The following is a 21,370-nucleotide window of genomic DNA, read 5'->3' on the forward strand; positions in this document are numbered from 1 at the left end:
TAAAAAGACGCAGCTCTTTTGTGATGAGAAGTGTGAGTCGCGTCAAGTAAGCGAGCAAACACTCTCAGCAGAGTAAGGATACAAAGTGATATAAAAGGATATAGAACGCCGGAAAGCGCAGCAGGTACGGCAGTTGAAGGCGGCGAGGCCAGCGACTCCAGAGCTCGTCCCGCTGAAAAGCTTGCTTCGACGGCGCGGCTTCTCACTCCGGATCCAGCGATGCGTGCTTCGCTGAAGAGATGAAAATCAGCTTGTACCAGCCTAACGAGCATATTTATAGAGTGAGACCACGCCCTTTCTGGCGGGACGTGACGATATGGGCGCGAGTTGCCCCCATTGGTCATTACGTCACGCAGAGTCTCTCTCGATAGGCTGCTGCATTTGCCGCAAGAGCAGCCAATAGGCGCGCGAGCTGTCTCGCCTGTGTCTGCTTGCTGCTGCAAAGCGTTTTACATTAATAAAAAATTAAGGATAATTTTTGGCTTCAATATCTCGTGGATAAGAGGTTATTCCCCAAGCGTAAGCTATTACGCAGTACGAGAGATACTCTCGTAAGAGAACCACCAAATCTCAATAAGTCAATAATATCTTTAAACCTTTACAGAAAAAACATGTGGGAGTCTTCCAGATTTTGATAATGGGAGATATGAAAGAACTGGGAATTTATTTGGTGACAAAGTTACAGCGGTTTGTAACACAGGGTAAGTGAAACCAATAAATCAGTTTCTTTGTGCTGTTTTAACCATGTATTTAGATTTAGATGTGCTGTGATTTGGTAAGATGATGATCTTTCTCTTTTTTTTTCCAGATACATTTTAGATGGATTGATAAAAGACAGATGGTGCCGAGATCAGGGATGGGATGGCAGAGATCCTGTCTGTGAAGGTGAGGTTTTTTCTTAAATTTGAATGAAATATGACATTGGAGAGCACTCATTTATTCAGAACCATTCATGATGAGTATACACAATTGTTATATGCTCTTCACTTTGTGATGCATCTGAAAATAAGTATTTATTCACCAGGATTTTTTTTCTCTTTAGTGGTGAAATGTAAGGCACCTCCAGCCATAGTAAATGGACAGCTTGAAGAGGGGCCTTTGGACAGTTATGATTATTTACAGGCCGTGTCCTACAGATGTAACAGTGGGTTTAGTCTTATTGGAAATTCAATACTTCATTGTTCTGAGGATGGGACTTTTAAACCAGATCCGCCAAAATGTATGGGTAAGTTAAACAGCCAGTCAAGAGATGAAAAAAGAACTTGTAAGCTGCTTCTTTTTTTTCTGTTGATGAATAAAATGTTTAATGAATAATACAATTAATTTACATAAACTTTTATTCTTTTCTTTTTTCAGATGGGTGTTTAAAGCCTGAAATTTCACACGCAACTAGAATCGGTGGAAGATCACCCCCCTACAAACTGGGACACTTTATAGATTACAAATGTGATGATGGCTTTACAATGAAAGGAGACTTCCATATTGTGTGTGGATCAACAGGATGGAACCCTGAACCACCAAAGTGCATTGGTAAGACTAAAATGATTTTATTATTGCATGACTGCAAACCATTTTATCTCCTAGTGATGTCACTCTGTTTAAAGGAGTAGCTCACCCAAAATGAACATTATGTTACTTGTCATTGTTAAGAAAGTCTTAAGCTTTTAGTCTAGCTGACTATCACATTTAGAGGGCTTCATTGGGATTGGGGTCCCATGGGACTAGGGGTGGAACGGTAAACAGAAGTCACAGTTTGGTTCATACCTCGGTTCAGACATCACGGATGATGGATAGAATAGTATTGCATCAGATTACTTTAAAGTATATCTTTTGTTTATTTCCACAGCACAATGTAGACAGCCTTCTTTTGCATCAAGGAATGTCATCTTGTCAGAATCTTATCTCTTGACTCAAAGTTTCCCAGATGGATCAACCGTAACATTTGAGTGTGAAATTGGGCATAAACCAGTAAACTCAAGAGCATCTAAATCTGCTACTTGTGAGAGAAACCAGTGGACAAGTCTGGAATTAGAGTGCACAAGTATGTACTATCAATAAATTTTTTTTGAGTACCCTTGTAATTTTCCCTAAAGTGCCTTTGAATGTTTTTTAAAATCTAATTTAGATATGTGAAGGATGTACAGTATTGGTCAGCAAGCCCTTAAATGGCTTATATTCGTAAGCAGTTCCTTTATAGTGAGGCAACACTAAAGATTATTTTTCAATATTTTCAGAAGTATTTGAAAACCACCAAATCTCAATAAGTCAATAATATCTTTAAACCTTTACAGAAAAAACATGTGGGAGTCTTCCAGATTTTGATAATGGGAGATATGAAAGAACTGGGAATTTATTTGGTGACAAAGTTACAGCGGTTTGTAACACAGGGTAAGTGAAACCAATAAAGCAGTTTCTTTGTGCTGTTTTTTATTTTTATTTTTATTATTTTTTTATACTTTTTTTATTGCCTTTTCTTAAACACTTACACAACAATGTACATCACATGTCTGTAACATCACATATAATGTACAAAAACAAAACAAAAAACAAAAAAACAAACACCGGGGCTCGTATTACATGAAAAGTGCAATAGCACAAACCAACATTGGATAATGAAGTATGTACTTTGGAAGTCAGAGTAAACAATACACTGCAATCAATAATAGTCACAGATAAGAGAAATAAAATAAAATAGGGTTAGTGCAAATTAAAATATATTTTAAAATGGATATAATACCTAATCAAGCATTTTGTTCCTCCTCTATTATATTGTTCATATGCCCATGCTCAATAAATAATAAAAAGGGACTCCAAATCCTCTTAACCCTCTGGGGTACTTCGGGACAAAAATGTCCCGAAGCGTTTTAAAAAAAAATGTTAAAAATTGTAGCTTCATCGGAATGGTCCGAAACTTGGTGACTTTTTTGGTACTTGGTATATGAACACCCAAAAAAATTGGGGACAGGATTTGAAAAGTCTAAGTGGTCTTAAAACAAAATAGTCACACTCAGGACCTTCGGGTCAAAAATGACCCCCATAGGAAATGAATGGGAAATTGGCAAAAATGTGAAAATACAGAGTTTTTTTTGTGCATACAATCTACAAAACAGCCAGGATGCAGAAAAAAAGCACACAACAGTGAAGGGGTGAATCTCTTAAAACAATGGGTGACACAATTTTTTCCATTTGTTCTCTTTATATTGCAATGTTCAGGTTTGACTGTATTATAAAGTAAAACTGCCACTTCAAATTACCATTTAAACCAACCAAATTTTTTTTTTTTTTTTTTTATTAAAAAAAAAGACAAAAATAGTCTTTGAGAATCTGTTATTATATATTCAAATCAACAACCTGAAAAAAATTAAACAATATGTGAAAAAAAAATCACTAGAGTGTTTCTACCATAGGTTTCTACAGAGAGCTGTAAATCCACTAGTGGTAAAAATGTGCTATTGCGTGATAAAAATGCTCAGTGTGTCCACCAGATGGCTCCGATCTCATTTCAAAAATTGCTTTCATGAGGCCTAGACTTGACTCTAAAATGAAATACAGCTTTAATAAAAAAAATTTTTTAATTATATATATATATATACATTTTCTATTATATTCAATGGGAAAAAATCGGTCTTAATTATTGCATAAATATTAATTCTAAATCATAAAATTATCTCAAAACACCAAAAAAGACAAGAAAAAATATTATTGAACAAAAATATATTTAAGTGATTTTACTCAAATAAAATGTATCTTAATGCCGCCCTCCGGGTCATTTTTGACCCGAAGGTCCTGAGTGTGAGTCTAAAATGAAGTACCCCAGAGGGTTAAATTGGTCTTCTTTACCCTTAAGAATATATGTTATCTTTTCCACTGCAATGCATGAAGATATTTCTCTTAACCATCAAGTTATAACCAATGTCCACTTTAGTGGCATGCAGCCATATATATATCTGAATAATAGGAAGGGCCCACCAGCTAAGAACGTATTGTTGCAAAATCTTAATATGTTACCCAGTTGTAAAGTCACAAACAATAAAGACAGAAATTAACTTTTTATACATTTATATCAATTTAGGAAACAACAAAAAAACAAAACAATGTATTTATATGAAAATAAATTGTAATGAAACCAGTTCAACAAATGAAAACAATATCCACTCTCATGGTCTATAAAGAAAGACTTAATCAGTAGAAAAGAAAATTACAAATGAAATCTTGTAATTGAATGATTCTTTGAGTAATTAAGGGAATCACTACAAAGAAAATTGAATGTCCAAAGCAAAAAAAACAACCTTCAAGTGCTCTTCCAGTAGTCCAAGGAAATCCATAAAAAACTAGATAGCCCACAAAATCACAGTCTTGTACTTAGGATATTTGTTAATCCACATGGTAATGCAGTGATATCAATCCATTGGTTTAGAAACCACTTGACGTCCATTTCAGTTGGGCCTTAGCAATTCATATGGACTCAACCGTCTCAAATCATAAAGTAACGTATAAAGAGTCCGTCTACAACAAAAAAAGAAAAAGATATCTATAGTACTATTATATAAATCAAAATGAAAAACAATTACACAACATTAGGAGGAACAAAACTTACATGATTGAACTGGAAACAATGTTTCTCAATCAGGACTCCAATAAGTGTTGCAGGAGGTGCTTGAATAAAACCATGCTTCCCTCTTCCAAACAACTGACTTCTTCTATACTCCCATCCTTTTAAATACCAGAGGTTCTAACGCTCATGAGCCCCCCTAGTGGTGAGTATGATATCACAGTAACAGCTAATACTGTTACATACCCCTCTCCTCAGAAAGAGATTTGCCATAACCATGACAAATCTTAAGATTTTGCACGTGATACGTTTCAGTACTGTCTGGATCAGAAATAAAAGAAACAGAATAATTAACTGGCCCTAACTTTTTGTTAACTTTTGCTGGCCCTTTCCACTTAGCAGACAGCTTAGCCATGAATCCTTCATCGGCTCTAGATAAAGGATGTGTCCGTGCCCAAACCATATCTCCCTCTTGGAAATGCACTGGCTTACGATGCTGATCATAGTATCGCTTTTGCTTGGCTTGAGCTCGGTTCACATTCTCTTTCACAATAGCAAGGAGTTCTTGTTGTCTGTCAAGGATGGGATATGCAGGGTTATTAGGATCAGGCGGTTTAGGTAAGGCTCTCTCCATTGGACCTTTTAATTTACGTCCAAGCGCTACTTCAGCAGGTGTAAAACCTGTACTTTCGTGGTAGGCTGTATTAATAGCAAACCTGAATTCGGCGATCCATCTATCCCAAAACTTATGTTGGTCTCCGACGTAAGAGGCAATCATGGTCTTCAAGTTTCGAGTGACTCTCTCTGTCAGATTTGTTTGGGGATGGTAGGCTGTGGTCAGTTTTTGAATGACTCCCCACTGCTTGCACACCTGACCAAGGAGTTGAGAGGTGAATTGGGCACCACGATCTGATACCAGGTAGGCTGGTGTTCCCCATCTGGTAAATATCTCCTCTACTAGAACTCGGGCTATCTGAGGGGTTTTAGCAGACCTTAGGGGAAACAACTCCACCCACTTAGAACAATAATCCACAATAACAAGAAGATACTCGTTTTGTTTGAAACTTTTTGGAAAAGGCCCCATGAGATCGATGCCCATCATGTAGCCAGGTTCAACAATGGGTGTAGACTGTAGGTAACCAGATAATTTTGACATGGATGGTTTGTATTTTTGACAGACTTGGCATTCTTTACAATGTTTCCAAACATCAGCTCTGATAGTTGGCCAGTATACAGTTTCCAGTAGTCTGAGCAAGGTCTTGAGTTTACCTAGATGACCACTGAGAGGATTGTCATGAGCATACTGAACAAAAGCTTGATGATGAATGGAGGGAATGACAAGTTGAAGTTTTTGACCTTTCCGTCCATCTGGAACACTACGGAACAGGAATCCATTTTCTGTTACATAATGAACTCGTGATGAGTCTTGTGGGATTTGAGATGGTACTTTGGTAATCAATTCTTGTATTTCTGGATCGTTGTTTTGAGCTATAGCTATCTGAGATAAATCTACTGGCATACTGACTGGTGATGATATTAAATTAGATGCTTGAGCTACAGCAATAATGTCAGGTGAAATGGTGAGGCTTGAAGCTCTGGATAATGCATCAGGTACCACATTACACTGACCTTTTCTGTACTTAACAGTAAAATGAAATCCTTGTAGTCTTATGGTCCATCTGATGAGACGTGATGATGGTTTGGGATGTTGAAATGCCCATGTCAATGCGGCATGGTCAGTTAATACTTCAAATATTCGTCCTTCGAGATATGGCCTCCATTTCTCCACTGCCCACACCACTGCTAGGCACTCTTTCTCAGATACCGAGTATGACCTTTCTGCCCCTCTCAGTAGTCTGGATGCATATGCAATAACGTGTTCTTTCCCTGCACATTCTTGTGTAAGAACGGCTCCCAAACCAACGTCACTGGCGTCCGTTTGAACTCGGAATGGTTGAGTGAAGTCAGGGGAGGTTAAAACGGGAGCTTGCATTAAGTCTTGCTTGATGAGATCGAGTGCCTGTTGGCATTGATCTGTCCAAGTCCAGGTAGAGTTTTTCTGTTTCAAAGCATGAAGTGGAGCAGCCTTCTCTGAGAAACTAGGAATGAACCGATGGTACCAACCGGCCATCCCCAAAAATCGTTGAACGTCTTTGAGAGACCGTGGGATGGGAAATGAACTAACTGCTGACACCTTGGTGGGATCGGTTTTGATTCCCTCACTTGAAACAACATGGCCTAAGAAAGTGAGAGATTTTTGAATGAAATTGCACTTTTTCAGGTTGAGTGTGAGACCTGCTTTGTGGAAACAATTGAAAACTTGTTGGAGATGTTGGAGATGGTCTTGCTCATTTTTGGAATACACCACGACATCATCAATGTAAACCATACAACATTTACCTTTCAACTCCCGCAATACATGTTCCATAAGTCTCTGGAAAGACGCTGCTGCATTTTTCAGTCCAAAAGGAAGACGTAGAAATTCATATAACCCTGAGGATGTGATGAAACCCGTTTTTTGAATGCTATGAGACTCCATTTCCAGTTGCCAATAGCCACTCTTTAAGTCCAGTGTAGAGAATACAGTTGCCCCATGTAATGACTCTAAGATGTCCTGTATTTGTGGCATTGGATATGCATCCAGATGAGTTTTGGCATTCAACCCACGGTAGTCAACGCAGAGTCTTGATCCTCCATCTTTTTTCTGAACCACCACCACTGGTGATGCCCATGGAGAGCAAGATGGTCGAATGATTTTCTTATCAAGCAGCTCCTTGACTTGATCTTCAATAAAACTCTGTTTTTCAACGGAAACCTTGTATGCTCTCTTTCTAACAGGTACTTCATCTGTGGTGATGATGCGGTGCTTGATCAAATTGGTATATCCAATCTCCTGGTTGCAAACAGTGGGCCAGCTTAACATGAGATTTTCCAGCTCTTGCTGTGTCTGCATGTCAGTGTCTGCTTTCTCCGATAGTTGATGTATAGAATGGAGTACTTCATCACTGTAAGGCTGTAAAGGTATGGCAAGGTAAAAGTTAATGGTAGAATGAATGTCCTGATGAAGGAATGGAAAGAAAATTGGTGGTTCAGAGCCTTCTATTGGAAAAAAAACCATACTGAGCATTATTGAAATCCAAGACCATTCCTGATTTCAACAGAAAATCCATGCCCAGTATGATGGGTACTGTTAAGTCAGTGTCATTCATTATATACAGGATAAGCTCTATTGGACGATTCTGCACTTCACTCTTCCACACCACCTTTCCAACAGCGGTTTGGCGTTGTCCGTTGGCTAAAAGGAAAGTTTGTCCCCCACCAGGTAGGTATATTTCTTGACGGCTTAACTGTTTCCAGCATGACTTTTGAATTAATGACAAAGTACTGCCAGTGTCCACCATAGCAGTTACATGCGTGTCTTGTAGAGTTATAGGAATGATAAGGTTTCTGATGTCGTGTTGCATAAAATTTTGGCAAGTCTGGACAACTCTGGTATTGGCTGCTGCTGATTTGCGTTGTGAATCGTGATCTGGAGGATTTCTCTTCTTTTGCTCATCTCCATTAACTTGACTCCAGTATTTCTTGGACTCAAAAAAATCTCGTTCTATCTGTGTACCTACTTTTACGAGTTCGCCTACATCTTTTATATTGCCACGTAGCAAACTAGCAAGCCGTGGGTTACAGTTACGTAAAATAGCTTGCACTACCTCTCTTTCTACCATGTCCTTCCATCTCAAGCACAGAGCTCGATAGTGAAAAGCAAAGTCTCTGAAACTTTCTCTTGCACCTTGTCTCCTCTCCATCAGCTTCCTTACTGCCAACTCTTCATAATCCTCACTGAGAAAAGATTGCAGAAATATTTTTTTAAACTGTTTCCAATCACGGACATTCCCTTTCTCTGCCATCCACCAATCTTTTGCAGTATGTTTAAGTACAGCAGTTAAAGAAGCTAAAATTTCACTATTCTTCAAAGGTCGAACAGCGAAATACTCCTCACATCGTTCGATGAATAAGATAGGATCTTCATCCAGGCTATTGCTGAAACTAGGGAACTCAAGTTTGACTGGTGGGTTATACTGGTTTGAACTGTCCATGACAGATTGATTATTTGACTGAAGACTGTAGGTTTGATCTCTCAGTGATCTGTGAACAGTACTGGTATTCTTAGGCTGATTTGGGGTGGATATAAAAGGCTGGAAAGCTTGTAATCTCTGTTCCAATTGTTGGTCTCTTCTCTTCAAACAGTCTAGCATTGACTGTCCAAGATCTTGAATGCTCAGTTCTAGATGTTTTTTCACTCTGCTGCACTCACGGTCTATTTGGTATAACAATTTATCTTCTGTAGCTTTGCGTTGCGATTCAAAATCAATGAAGGAAACTTGTTCACTCACACGTTGATTTATGTCGGTAATCTGCTCCTCGAGTTTGGTGAAACGTTCTGTGAGTTGTTCTAACATATCTGAAACAGCCGTGGAAGGATGGTGTGTCGGTTCTGCATAAATTTCAGGTGGTGGTGGAGGTAGAAATTGGACTTCCTTTTGGTCGTCGTCCACAATTTCTTCCTCCTCTGAATCAAGGTACAGATCACTGAACGTATTAATCAACTCTCGTAGTGGTTCTCTGTGGGTGCTAAATGGTGCAGATGAGAAATCTGTATTGGGTACGGGCTCATCCTCATCCAACACTTCTAGACTAGCCATTTTATTTATTTATTTACTAACGTGTAAGGGTTTATATGGTGACAAACACTGGTATATTTTCAACAACCTATATGAAGTCTGGTGGTCCCTGTTCGGGCGCCATTTATATAACCAATGTCCACTTTAGTGGCATGCAGCCATATATATATCTGAATAATAGGAAGGGCCCACCAGCTAAGAACGTATTGTTGCAAAATCTTAATATGTTACCCAGTTGTAAAGTCACAAACAATAAAGACAGAAATTAACTTTTTATACATTTATATCAATTTAGGAAACAACAAAAAAACAAACAAACAAAACAATGTATTTATATGAAAATAAATTGTAATGAAACCAGTTCAACAAATGAAAACAATATCCACTCTCATGGTCTATAAAGAAAGACTTAATCAGTAGAAAAGAAAATTACAAATGAAATCTTGTAATTGAATGATTCTTTGAGTAATTAAGGGAATCACTACAAAGAAAATTGAATGTCCAAAGCAAAAAAAACAACCTTCAAGTGCTCTTCCAGTAGTCCAAGGAAATCCATAAAAAACTAGATAGCCCACAAAATCACAGTCTTGTACTTAGGATATTTGTTAATCCACATGGTAATGCAGTGATATCAATCCATTGGTTTAGAAACCACTTGACGTCCATTTCAGTTGGGCCTTAGCAATTCATATGGACTCAACCGTCTCAAATCATAAAGTAACGTATAAAGAGTCCGTCTACAACAAAAAAGAAAAAGATATCTATAGTACTATTATATAAATCAAAATGAAAAACAATTACACAACATTAGGAGGAACAAAACTTACATGATTGAACTGGAAACAATGTTTCTCAATCAGGACTCCAATAAGTGTTGCAGGAGGTGCTTGAATAAAACCATGCTTCCCTCTTCCAAACAACTGACTTCTTCTATACTCCCATCCTTTTCAATACCAGAGGTTCTAACGCTCATGAGCCCCCCTAGTGGTGAGTATGATATCACAGTAACAGCTAATACTGTTACAAAGTTATAGTAGGCCTTTATATCTTTTTCCAATAAATGGCGATGAGCCGTTTGGCATGTAGAATACACATGTCAATCAATACTTGAGTGTCCTTATTAATTTTCCAGTTATCAGGATGAATACCAATAATGAAAAGCCCCGGATCCAGTGGCAATCTAACTGAGACTATATGCCATATCATATTATTAATTTCTTTCCAAAAAGCTTTTATTTTATCACATTCCCACATACAATGAATTAATGTGCCTTTTGCACTGTTACATTTAAAACAGGTATCTGGTATGTTGCTATAAATTTTGTTTAGTTTCACCGGAGTTATATAGGTACGCATAAGCCAATTGTACTGTAACAGTTTTAGTCTGCTGTTAATTGTCTGTATTTGGGCTTTTGCACATGTTTGCTCCCATTTTTCCTTATCTATCTTCAATCCAAGGTCCTGTTCCCACATGGCAAGTCTGGATGTAGATGATTCCTGAGAACCTAACAATAACATGTTGTATAAACAAGATATGTGTCCTCCACCAAGGCTTGGTTTAGATACACATTTCTCCAGATTAGTTAGCTCTGGCTCAGCAAGTCCTTGCCCCCGGGCAGTACGTATAAAATTCCTAATTTGCAAATATTTATAATAATGTTTTTTAGGGATTTTGAACTTGTCAGTAATATCAGAAAATTATATTAGAACGCCCTCTTTGTATAGATCCTTAACTTTCCTCACACCATTCTGAGCCCAGAGTCGAAAGCCTAAATCCCTTCGACCAGGTATAAAATTATCATTTCCCCATATTGGGCTAAACACAGATAAAGACTCTTTTTCCTTTAGATGAATTCGTACTTTCCCCCAGACATTAATCATGTTCAGTACTATTGGATTAAAAGATATTCCACTAAGACTTTTCTGTAATATTTTTATATTGGCTGAATAAATATACAAGTTTAAAGGAATCTTCGATTTCACAAATAAATTTTCTATTTCTAGCCATTTAGGAGGAGCACTTGCAGAAAAATGAAACATTATCGCTCTTAACTGGGATGCCCAATAGTAGAATTGAATATTTGGGAGCTTCAATCCTCCCCTATCGTATGATAGGTAAAGCAAAGATGACTCTTGGGTGTTTATTATTCTAAATGAACTGGATAAAAATTCTTCGTAGAATGGTAAAAAATGAGGTAGTGGGGGGCAAAGGGATATTTTGGAAATAATAAATTATTTTGGGTAGTGTATTCATCTTTAATATATTAATGCGACCAATTAATGAGATTGGTAAACCTGACCATCTATCTACAGACTTAGTAATTGAATTTGTTAGGGCCTTTGTGCTGTTTTAACCATGTATTTAGATTTAGATGTGCTGTGATTTGGTAAGATGATGATCTTTCTCTTTTTTTTTCCAGATACATTTTAGATGGATTGATAAAAGACAGATGGTGCCGAGATCAGGGATGGGATGGCAGAGATCCTGTCTGTGAAGGTGAGGTTTTTTTCTTAAATTTGAATGAAATATGACATTGAAGAGCACGCATTTATTCAGAACCATTCATGATGAGTATAAACAATTGTTATATGCTCTTCACTTTGTGATGCATCTGAAAATAAGTATTTATTCACTAGGATTTTTTTTCTCTTTAGTGGTGAAATGTAAGGCACCTCCAGCCATAGTAAATGGACAGCTTGAAGAGGGGCCTTTGGACAGTTATGATTATTTACAGGCCGTGTCCTACAGATGTAACAGTGGGTTTAGTCTTATTGGAAATTCAATACTTCATTGTTCTGAGGATGGGACTTTTAAACCAGATCCGCCAAAATGTATGGGTAAGTTAAACAGCCAGTCAAGAGATGAAAAAAGAACTTGTAAGCTGCTTCTTTTTTTTCTGTTGATGAATAAAATGTTTAATGAATAATACAATTAATTTACATAAACTTTTATTCTTTTCTTTTTTCAGATGGGTGTTTAAAGCCTGAAATTTCACACGCAACTAGAATCGGTGGAAGATCACCCCCCTACAAACTGGGACACTTTATAGATTACAAATGTGATGATGGCTTTACAATGAAAGGAGACTTCCATATTGTGTGTGGATCAACAGGATGGAACCCTGAACCACCAAAGTGCATTGGTAAGACTAAAATGATTTTATTATTGCATGACTGCAAACCATTTTATCTCCTAGTGATGTCACTCTGTTTAAAGGAGTAGCTCACCCAAAATGAACATTAATTTACTTGTCATTGTTAAGAAAGTCTTAAGCTTTTAGTCTAGCTGACTATCACATTTAGAGGGCTTCATTGGGATTGGGGTCCCATGGGACTAGGGGTGGAACGGTACACAGAAGTCACAGTTTGGTTCATACCTCGGTTCAGAAATCACGGATGATGGATAGAATAGTATTGCATCATATTACTTTAAAGTATATCTTTTGTTTATTTCCACAGCACAATGTAGACAGCCTTCTTTTGCATCAAGGAATGTCATCTTGTCAGAATCTTATCTCTTGACTCAAAGTTTCCCAGATGGATCAACCGTAACATTTGAGTGTGAAATTGGGCATAAGCCAGTAAACTCAAGAGCATCTAAATCTGCTACTTGTGAGAGAAACCAGTGGACAAGTCTGGAATTAGAGTGCACAAGTATGTACTATCAATAATTTTTTTTTGAGTACCCTTGTAATTTTCCCTAAAGTACCTTTGAATGTTTTTTAAAATCTAATTTAGATATGTGAAGGATGTACAGTATTGGTCAGCAAGCCCTTAAATGGCTTATATTCATAAGCAGTTCCTTTATAGTGAGGCAACACTAAAGATTATTTTTCAATATTTTCAGAAGTATGTGAAAACCACCAAATCTCAATAAGTCAATACTATCTTTAAACCTTTACAGAAAAAACCTGTGGGAGTCTTCCAGATTTTGATAATGGGAGATATGAAAGAACTGGGAATTTATTTGGTGACAAAGTTACAGCGGTTTGTAAGACAGGGTAAGTGAAACCAATAAATCAGTTTCTTTGTGCTGTTTTAACCATGTATTTAGATTTAGATGTGCTGTGATTTGGTAAGATGATGATCTTTCTCTTTTTTTTTTCAGATACATTTTAGATGGATTGATAAAAGACAGATGGTGCCGAGATCAGGGATGGGATGGCAGAGATCCTGTCTGTGAAGGTAAGGTTTTTTTCTTAAATTTGAATGAAATATGACATTGGAGAGCACTCATTTATTCAGAACCATTCATGATGAGTATACACAATTGTTATATGCTCTTCACTTTGTGATGCATCTGAAAATAAGTATTTATTCACCAGGATTTTTTTTCTCTTTAGTGGTGAAATGTAAGGCACCTCCAGCCATAGTAAATGGACAGCTTGAAGAGGGGCCTTTGGACAGTTATGATTATTTACAGGCCGTGTCCTACAGATGTAACAGTGGGTTTAGTCTTATTGGAAATTCAGCACTTCATTGTTCTGAGGATGGGACTTTTAAACCAGATCCGCCAAAATGTATGGGTAAGTTAAACAGCCAGTCAAGAGATAAAAAAAGAACTTGTAAGCTTGTAAGATTGGTGCTCTGTTTGAGGACAAGAAATGAAAACCAATGCAATATGATGAATGTCCAAAAGATGGCGCCCACAGACTGTTTTTAAATGGGTTGGATAAATAGATAAGATAACAGTTGTCATGACTCATGAATGTTTTGCTGGTCAAACGGAAAAGATATATAGTTCAGATTTTTTCTCCTCCCGTTTATCTACAGCTCAGATCTAGAATTCTGAAGTGAAATAAAGTAGCGCTGTAATCATTTTTTTATGAATTAACCAGAGCAAGAGAGAGAGAGAGAGAGAGAGAGAGAGTGCGCGCGCAAGTGAGTAACCTAATATTGAAGCTTGTTGGTTTTGACTTGGAAACCGAAGTTTTCCCAAACTTGCGATCTTAAAGAGGCCGGCGGGTCCTAACTCATCACTCGCCATACTCCTTAGTGCTGCTATCTCTGACTCACTCACTGGACTGTCCACCTGACAAAAAACTGCATACAAGGCGGGGCTACAGATTATGTGTCCCTAAAGAACCCGCGTATCTAACAGTAGTTCCGCATTACATTAATTAATTTGCACGCAAGTTTTATTTATTTTTATACCGTGTATTCTCCGTGTAAATTCATGCACAGAACCGTGACGCCCGTACAGTTTCAGGTTCAATACGAATACATGTACTGTTCCATACATGGGACCCAACACAAATCTTGCAGGAGTGTACGGTTTTACCTTTGCTGCGGGTGGGAGTGGGTGGACAAAAAAAATATCGCTTGGGTCCCCTCTATTTGCCGTGTAAAAAGAAAGGAGTCAACAAATGAAGTTAACGCAGTCGATCAGTAACATTCTCTTCCTCCATAGCAATCTGTAGTAGGCTAGGCCAATTGATTTAAGTAAATACACATCATGAAATACAACGCCAAGAAATCCCCAAAAAGTGTCAGTGAACTTTCTTCACTACCTTCTTGTTATGACAAACACAACAGATATGTTCACCTCAGAGAATAAGGAACATGGATTTTATTTGTTTTTGTTAATCTTGATTTCTCACAAATTGTGTGTTTTTCTGGGTGTCTCATGAACGCGCAGTCGAGCACAGACCATCGGCCAAGGTCAAGATTTTCGTTAAATAAATGTAATACCGTATACATATATGCCACATGGGATCATTCTGTGATACTTTTGCGTCTTTTTGAAAATGCATGCAGCATATATTCTCTGGCTCTGTAGGCATTGTCCGACTCGGGTTCGAACTGAACACCGCTACTGACAGTTTCTGACATTTTCAGTGTGTGAGATTGTCCTGTTTTGTTGCCGGTGTTGTGCCTAATTTCGACCCCCGGCCAAATTATTACCCCCCTCGTTGAAGTCAGTACCTGATTGCCTAATCCCAACCCCGCCCCTAATCCTAACCCCTCCCCCACAACTAATCCTAAACCTACCAATGCTAGGGGGGTAATAATTTGGCGGGAGTCGAAATTCGGTACAACACCGGTATGAGCTCTTGAAGCTCTGCCCTATTCTTGAAAGGGGTGGGAGCTCCAGTTCATTGTGGCAATTTCCACATGTTATAAAAATTATCTGTGGGGTATTTTGAGCTAAAACTTCACATACACACTCTGGGGACATCAGAGACTTATTTTACATCTTGTAAAAAGTGGCATCCGATGTCTCCTTTAACAGTTGATAGAAGTCTAATAAAAAAACTGTCTAAATGTGTTTGTGTGGTGCTAGTATAACTTTATCTTATGGTTAGTTTAGTTAAAGGGATAGTTCGCCCAAAAATGAAAATTAGCCCATGATTCGATTTCGATCTTTCAGATGAATACAATCGGAGTAATATAAAAAAATGTCCTGGCTCTTCCAAGCTTTATAATGGGTGTCAATGGGTATATTTTTTTGGAAGTCCATCAAAGTGCATCCATCCATGCTAAAACTGTTCGAAACGGCTCCGGCGGGTTAATAAAGGCCTTCTGAAGTGAAGTGATGCGTTCGTGTAGGAAAAATATCCATATTTAAAACTACGGCCGTACGCAAGTCGACTTGCCAAAAGAGTAACACTTGACGATGTAGGAGTAGCGTAAGCTTTGACGTCTCTCGCTCTTGCGGTTCAAACAAAAAGAGGTTAACTAATCATTTCTCTTTCTGGTACTGACACCATAGCCTCTATGGGACTGACGGGAAGAACGAAAGACTAGGACCCGATCCCGAAGACTCGAGAGATGAACTAATCATTTCTCTTTCCGGTACAGACAACATAGCCTCTATGAGACTGATAGGAAGAATGAAAGACTCGAACCCGAAGACTTGAGAGATGTTTCTGTTCTGTTCCAGCCGAGACCGGAAGGCTTTGAGGGCTAGAGAGACCGCTCCTAGTTCCAAGCGATTTATGTGCCACTCCATCTGCTTCTCTGACCACTGACCCGAGGCGGGCTTTCCCGAGCAGACCGCTCCCCATCCGGTGGACGAAGCATCCGTCAGGACCTCCACACGCCGCGTCACTATACCCAAAGGGACGCCTGAGCTAAAGAGATCTGGGTTCCTCCACGGAGCCAGGGCACGGGCGCATCCGCGGGTGACCATAATGCGCATGTGGCCGGAATACCACGCACTCGGGGGGACGCGCGCTTTCAGCCAGAGTTGAAGCGGGTCTCATATGCAACAGCCCCAGATGACACACTGAAGAAGCCGCTGCCATCCGTCCCAATAGTCTCTGAAATTCTTTCAGTGGGACGAGCCTGCCAGGTCTGAAGAGACCGAGAGAAGAACTCAGAGCCTCTGCCCGCTCGGGGGAGAGGCGCGCTCTCATTCTCACCGAATCCAAGCATACTCCTAGGAATGTGGAAGTCTGACTCGGTGTGAGCACACTTTTCTGGGCGTTCACCCTCAAACCGAGCACCTCCAGGTGTCGAAGGAGGGTATCCACATGGCTGACCAGCGCTTCTTTCGACTGCGCGAGAACCAGCCAGTCGTCCATTGACGGGTGCCAGATCCAGAATGGGGCGGAGACCCCCTCCCTTCTTCGGCACTACGAAGTAGCGGCTGTAGAACCCGCTCTCCCACTCGCTCGGGGGAACCGGCTCTATCGCCTTCTTCTTGAGCAGGCTGCACACTTCCTGCCTCAGCACATGAGCGTTTTGGGGCAAGGTTAATGACTGAATTACGCCGTGGAAGCGGGGTGGTCTGCGTTTGAACTGAAGTGTGCACCCGTGCCGAATTATATTTAACACCCACTGTGAAATGCCCAGAATAGCTTCCCACGCTGTCTGAAAATGATTGAGTGTGGGCCGATCTAAACCAGTGGTCATCGCCGCTATGTGAGGGCTGGGAACAGACACCTCGCGTTCCCCACGAGGTGCCTTTATAGCTATTGACCGTGACTCTGCGCTGCTCGAGGGCAGGGCGGGTAACACAATGTGTGGTGCAAGAGGAGAAAAAAGCTCTGTTTGTGAAGTAGTAGCATGCTTTATTGAACAATGAATAACATTTACAACATTTACAGCCTTCACAGCACAACTGCACTTGTCGCTCGCAGAACGCAGAGGGACTAAGTGCTCTCGAGCGCGTCGCTTGGACAGGTCAGGACGACTGCTTGGGCCTCGCAGGGGACGCGGTGGGCTTCCTGCGCGGGCTCCTCCTCCTCTTGCTACCTGCCCCTTGCCACTGGCCGCTACGGCCTTTACGAGCATCCGGTCCCGGGCGGGGGGCTGACTGGCGTCTGGCCGCAGCGTGAGGTTGGCGGCCTGAGGCAGAAGACGAGCGCAAGCGAGGCGGAGGCGGCGGCGGAGGCGGCGGCGGCGCCCTCCGAGGGATAACGTGGCTCATAGCCTTAGCTTTCTTCTGAGTTTCAGAGTAGCGCTCAGTAACCTTCTCCACGGCGTCTCCGAACAGGCCTGCAGGGGAGATCGGTGCATTTAGCAGCGTCTTCCTGTCCGCCTCCTGCACGTCCGACAGGGTGAGCCACAGGTGTCTGTGGAGGACCACCAGATACCCCATCCAACGGCCAATCGCCTGGGCCGAACGCTTCGTGGCCAGGAGCGCGAGGTCTGTGGCCGAGCGGAGGTCTCGAATGGCGTCAGCGTCGACTGAGGCAACACCATCCAGCGACTTCAGCTGCTTAGCCTGCAGCACTTGAAGAACGGCCATCGCATGCATTGCAGAAACCGCCTCCCCCGCAGCACCGTAAGCCTTGTTGGCCTGGTAGGCCGTAAATCTGCAGGCTCGGGACGGCAGGCTGCGGTCCGAGCCCAGAGCAGGAGCCGGCGGGCAGAGATGTGCGGCGACGGTCTCCTCGACGGGGGGGATGCGGAGATAGCCGTGGTCCCCCGCCTCGTCCACGGGGGCAAACATGGCCTGGGTGGAAGAGAGGGTGCGCGCCGATTGCGGGGCCGCCCACGACTTCACCACGTGCTCATGCACATCGGGAAAAAACGGTGTCCCTCTTCTCGAAGTGGCCTGACGGCGGCTCGATTGGAGGAACCACGTATCCAGTTTGCTCTTCGATGGTTCATCAGGAGCTATCCATGATAGGTCCAGTTCCTCGACGGCCTTCGAGAGAATGCGGAAGAGCTCATCCTGCAGGTCCGCCGGGGTTTCTTGTTCCGCGGCCGCCCGCGGAGCAGCCTGCTCCGCACCCCAGTCGTTCTCGGAGGCCGACAGAGACATAGAGTCGTCCTCCTCGCTCGCCCCGAAGGACACGAAGTCAGCAACCTTGCGAGGGGGTTGAAAGGCGGGGTCAGGGAAACTCACCGGGGGACGAACCTCGATCCCACGGTTGTGGGGGGGCCAGCTTCCTCCCGCCTAGCTTTGAGGGCTCGGAGAGACATGTCTGCACAGAGGTCGCAGGACCCTCCATCCCTGAGGGCTGATTCAGCATGGGCCAGCCCCATGCACGCGACACAGAACAGGTGCATGTCTTGGGGCACGATGGGGCCCGAGCACAGGTTGCAAACGGTCGCCATCGGATGCTGGAGACAGCGTACGTATCTCCGGCGCACCTTCAACGACAGCGAGTAATCCTTTATAGTTCGATATTGGAGTATCAGCTTTCTAGCACACGATTTGAGCGTGAAGAGAGAGATTCTAAAGGGAATTGACGCTGCATTTGTATTTATACTGCCACGGTTCAGTATTTGCAAATTTGCGTCAATTGGCCAGCTCTGCTGGCGTTAGCCTATAAGATTTCAGCGGAAGTGAAGGAGGAGAGGAGTTCCCATATACGACATCCGTAATGTCGAAGTTCAGTAGCCTTGATAGGGAACTCAAGCTTACTGAAGCTAAGTAAACAATCAGTGATAAAATAGGAACAAAGAAACTAATTTCAAGCAATAGGACAAAAAAGCTACAATAGAACAGACACAAATTAAATAGACCTACCTGAAAAACTACATACATTTATACTTATTAAAGTTACAAAAGTGATTCAGTCAAGACCCGAGCAATGAGATTCTGATGGCAGAGATCTTCTCTGTAAAAGTGAGGGTTTTTGTTTCTTAAATTTGACTGAAATGTGACATTGAAGAGCCCACATTTTTTTCTCTTTAGTGGTGAAATGTAAGGCACCTCCAGCCATAGTAAATGGAACGCTTGAAGAGGAGCCTTTGGACAGTTATGATTATTTGCAGGCCGTGTCCTACAGATGTAACAGTGGGTTTAGTCTTATTGGAAATTCAGCACTTCATTGTTCTGAGGATGGGACTTTTAAACCAGATCCGCCAAAATGTTTGGGTATGTACATCACATTTAAAATGCCAGTCAAGAGATGAAAATTGTTTTTTACTCGTCAATTTCTTTTCTTTTCTTTTTCTTTTGATGAGTAAACCGTTTAATGATTAATACAATTATTTTCAGGATTAGTAATTGTTTACATAATATATTGACACATTTCTGAAATACACTGACAAATTTATTGATTAATGACAATATTAATTTCATGCCTTTCAGTGCAAAATTAATATTTATTTACATCCCTATGATCTTTCATGGATCTCTGAAGAAAATTTTGAAAGTTTCTTCTCTCTCTCATTTTAAGCATATAAGAGTGTGATTTGTATTTCTGATATTATCTAGACTTCTTGAACTCCTATTTTTAGTTACCTAACCCAATGTCAATGTTACATGTTTGACTCTCAGCCCTACCTTCAACAACCACAACTGCCACGATAGTAACATCCAAGGCTCAACCTAAAGATAATGGTATTGCACTCTTTGAATCTATACTCCATTATAACATTTTTAGATACACATTTATATTCTCCAAATGTCCCTGTTTTAAAGAGTTAACAACGTAAAAATCCAGAAAGAGAGAGCTAAGAAACTTTCTGTAGTGGTGTCAATAATTGAGAAAATAGTGGCCTAAAACTTTGGACTGTACATTTTTAGAAAAGTCACAATTTGATTCAATTGTGAATCAGGGATGTCATTACAAAATTCTATACATACTATTATTATTATTAGGGGTAGGGATGTAAATTATCGATTAATTCATTAATCGTTAGTTGATCGACCTTATATTCTTGTTTCTCTCTCTCACCAGATCTTAACGTTGTTAGCTCTTTTATAATGGGACTGTTAAGGGAACACTCGTTTTCTGAGCATGAGAGTGTAATTATAGCTCTGTTTATACAGAATAACTGTTTAAATGCTTTGTCTAAGAATGCTTCTTTTTTTTCATCTACTTCATCTAAGTTATCTATCTAGTTGTATTTGAAGCAGTTTCTCTCTCACACACACCTGTTCTTTTAAATTCTACAGATCACTCCAACATAAATACATTTTCCACTACAAGTAAGTGTCTTTTTAAGTTCAGTTTTTATTTTACTTTACTATCCAATAAAGAGCTGATTCCTATTGTTAGAAACTTTGGCTCCTTGATCTTTTTGAAATGTTTGAAACTGGTGGATTATAATATGTGATAATTTTAGTATTCCTATAAATTAATTTTTCGTATCTTTGATGTTAGATTGTGACCCATTTAAATGTTTGTGTTTGTCAGCTCAGAGGTTGTCTGTTGTAGAAAATTCCAAAAACCTCCAAAAGTGTCCATGTCATATTTCTGGTTGGCCGTTGTAGCTTGCTTTTAATTGTCAATTTACATGTTTAAGTTATGCTTAAATTAGTTACAAGTGTTACAAAATGTTTGTTTTTTTTCCGTAATATATTGCACGGTTATATTGTACTGTTCATTTTGTCTTAATCTATTCAATTAATTTTCTCTATTTTCAGAAGTATTCATTGGATTGGGTTCTACAGTTGGGGTTCTGGGTAAGTCTCAGTCTGCATAATTCACCAGATAATATACATGTCTACAAAAACCCAGTTATGAAATGAAAGAGGAGTAGAACGTGCGTGTTCATCTGAGCCTCATTGGTCTGTCACTGCTCGTCAATGTCAGAATATTTGAGATGACCAATCAAATCAAAGTAGGCGGGCTTTATGTTCACAGAAGCTGAGCGCGAATTTTAGCAGTGAGACTCGACGCTTCAGTGTACAGTCAAGTGCGAGATGTAAGCAGCTAAACTAAACATTTCATATTTGACAGTTTTTTTAGTTCATAAACGTTAAACGAATGACAAAAATAATCGGGCACAC

At 40.3% G+C, this 21,370-nt stretch overlaps 2 protein-coding genes across 2 annotated transcripts in view; both read left to right on the forward strand.

Annotated features, from left to right (window-relative positions):
• LOC130102104 (complement component receptor 1-like protein) overlaps nucleotides 1-1,610 on the forward strand; it is a 54,568-nt gene extending 52,958 nt beyond the window's left edge. The window contains exons 9-12 of the mRNA XM_056268003.1: nucleotides 605-701; nucleotides 809-885; nucleotides 1,043-1,225; nucleotides 1,357-1,610. Of these exons, the coding sequence (XP_056123978.1) occupies nucleotides 605-701; nucleotides 809-885; nucleotides 1,043-1,225; nucleotides 1,357-1,610 (611 nt within the window). The remainder of the gene's footprint in view (nucleotides 1-604; nucleotides 702-808; nucleotides 886-1,042; nucleotides 1,226-1,356) is intronic.
• Nucleotides 1,611-7,575: 5,965 nt separating this feature from the next.
• LOC130102105 (membrane cofactor protein-like) lies at nucleotides 7,576-20,178 on the forward strand. Its single transcript, XM_056268004.1, has 5 exons — nucleotides 7,576-7,583; nucleotides 11,652-11,728; nucleotides 11,887-12,069; nucleotides 12,201-12,374; nucleotides 19,913-20,178. The coding sequence occupies exons 1-5, from the start codon at nucleotides 7,576-7,578 to the stop codon at nucleotides 20,068-20,070; spliced, it is 600 nt and encodes a 199-aa protein (XP_056123979.1). The 3' UTR covers nucleotides 20,071-20,178.
• Nucleotides 20,179-21,370: the final 1,192 nt, after the last annotated feature.

Source organism: Rhinichthys klamathensis, unplaced genomic scaffold, assembly GCF_029890125.1.
Source record: "Rhinichthys klamathensis goyatoka isolate OS25496 unplaced genomic scaffold, OSU_Roscu_1.1 h1tg000269l_1, whole genome shotgun sequence".
NCBI classification, from domain to species: Eukaryota; Metazoa; Chordata; class Actinopteri; order Cypriniformes; family Leuciscidae; genus Rhinichthys; species Rhinichthys klamathensis.

Bases quoted from the DNA above. Each gene is read 5' to 3' on its own strand.
- LOC130102105 (XM_056268004.1), top strand. The intron at 11,729-11,886 runs GTGAGGTTTTTT...TTTTCTCTTTAG, and splicing joins CAGAGATCCTGTCTGTGAAG to TGGTGAAATGTAAGGCACCT. The intron at 12,375-19,912 runs GTAAGACTAAAA...TTTGACTCTCAG, and splicing joins TGAACCACCAAAGTGCATTG to CCCTACCTTCAACAACCACA.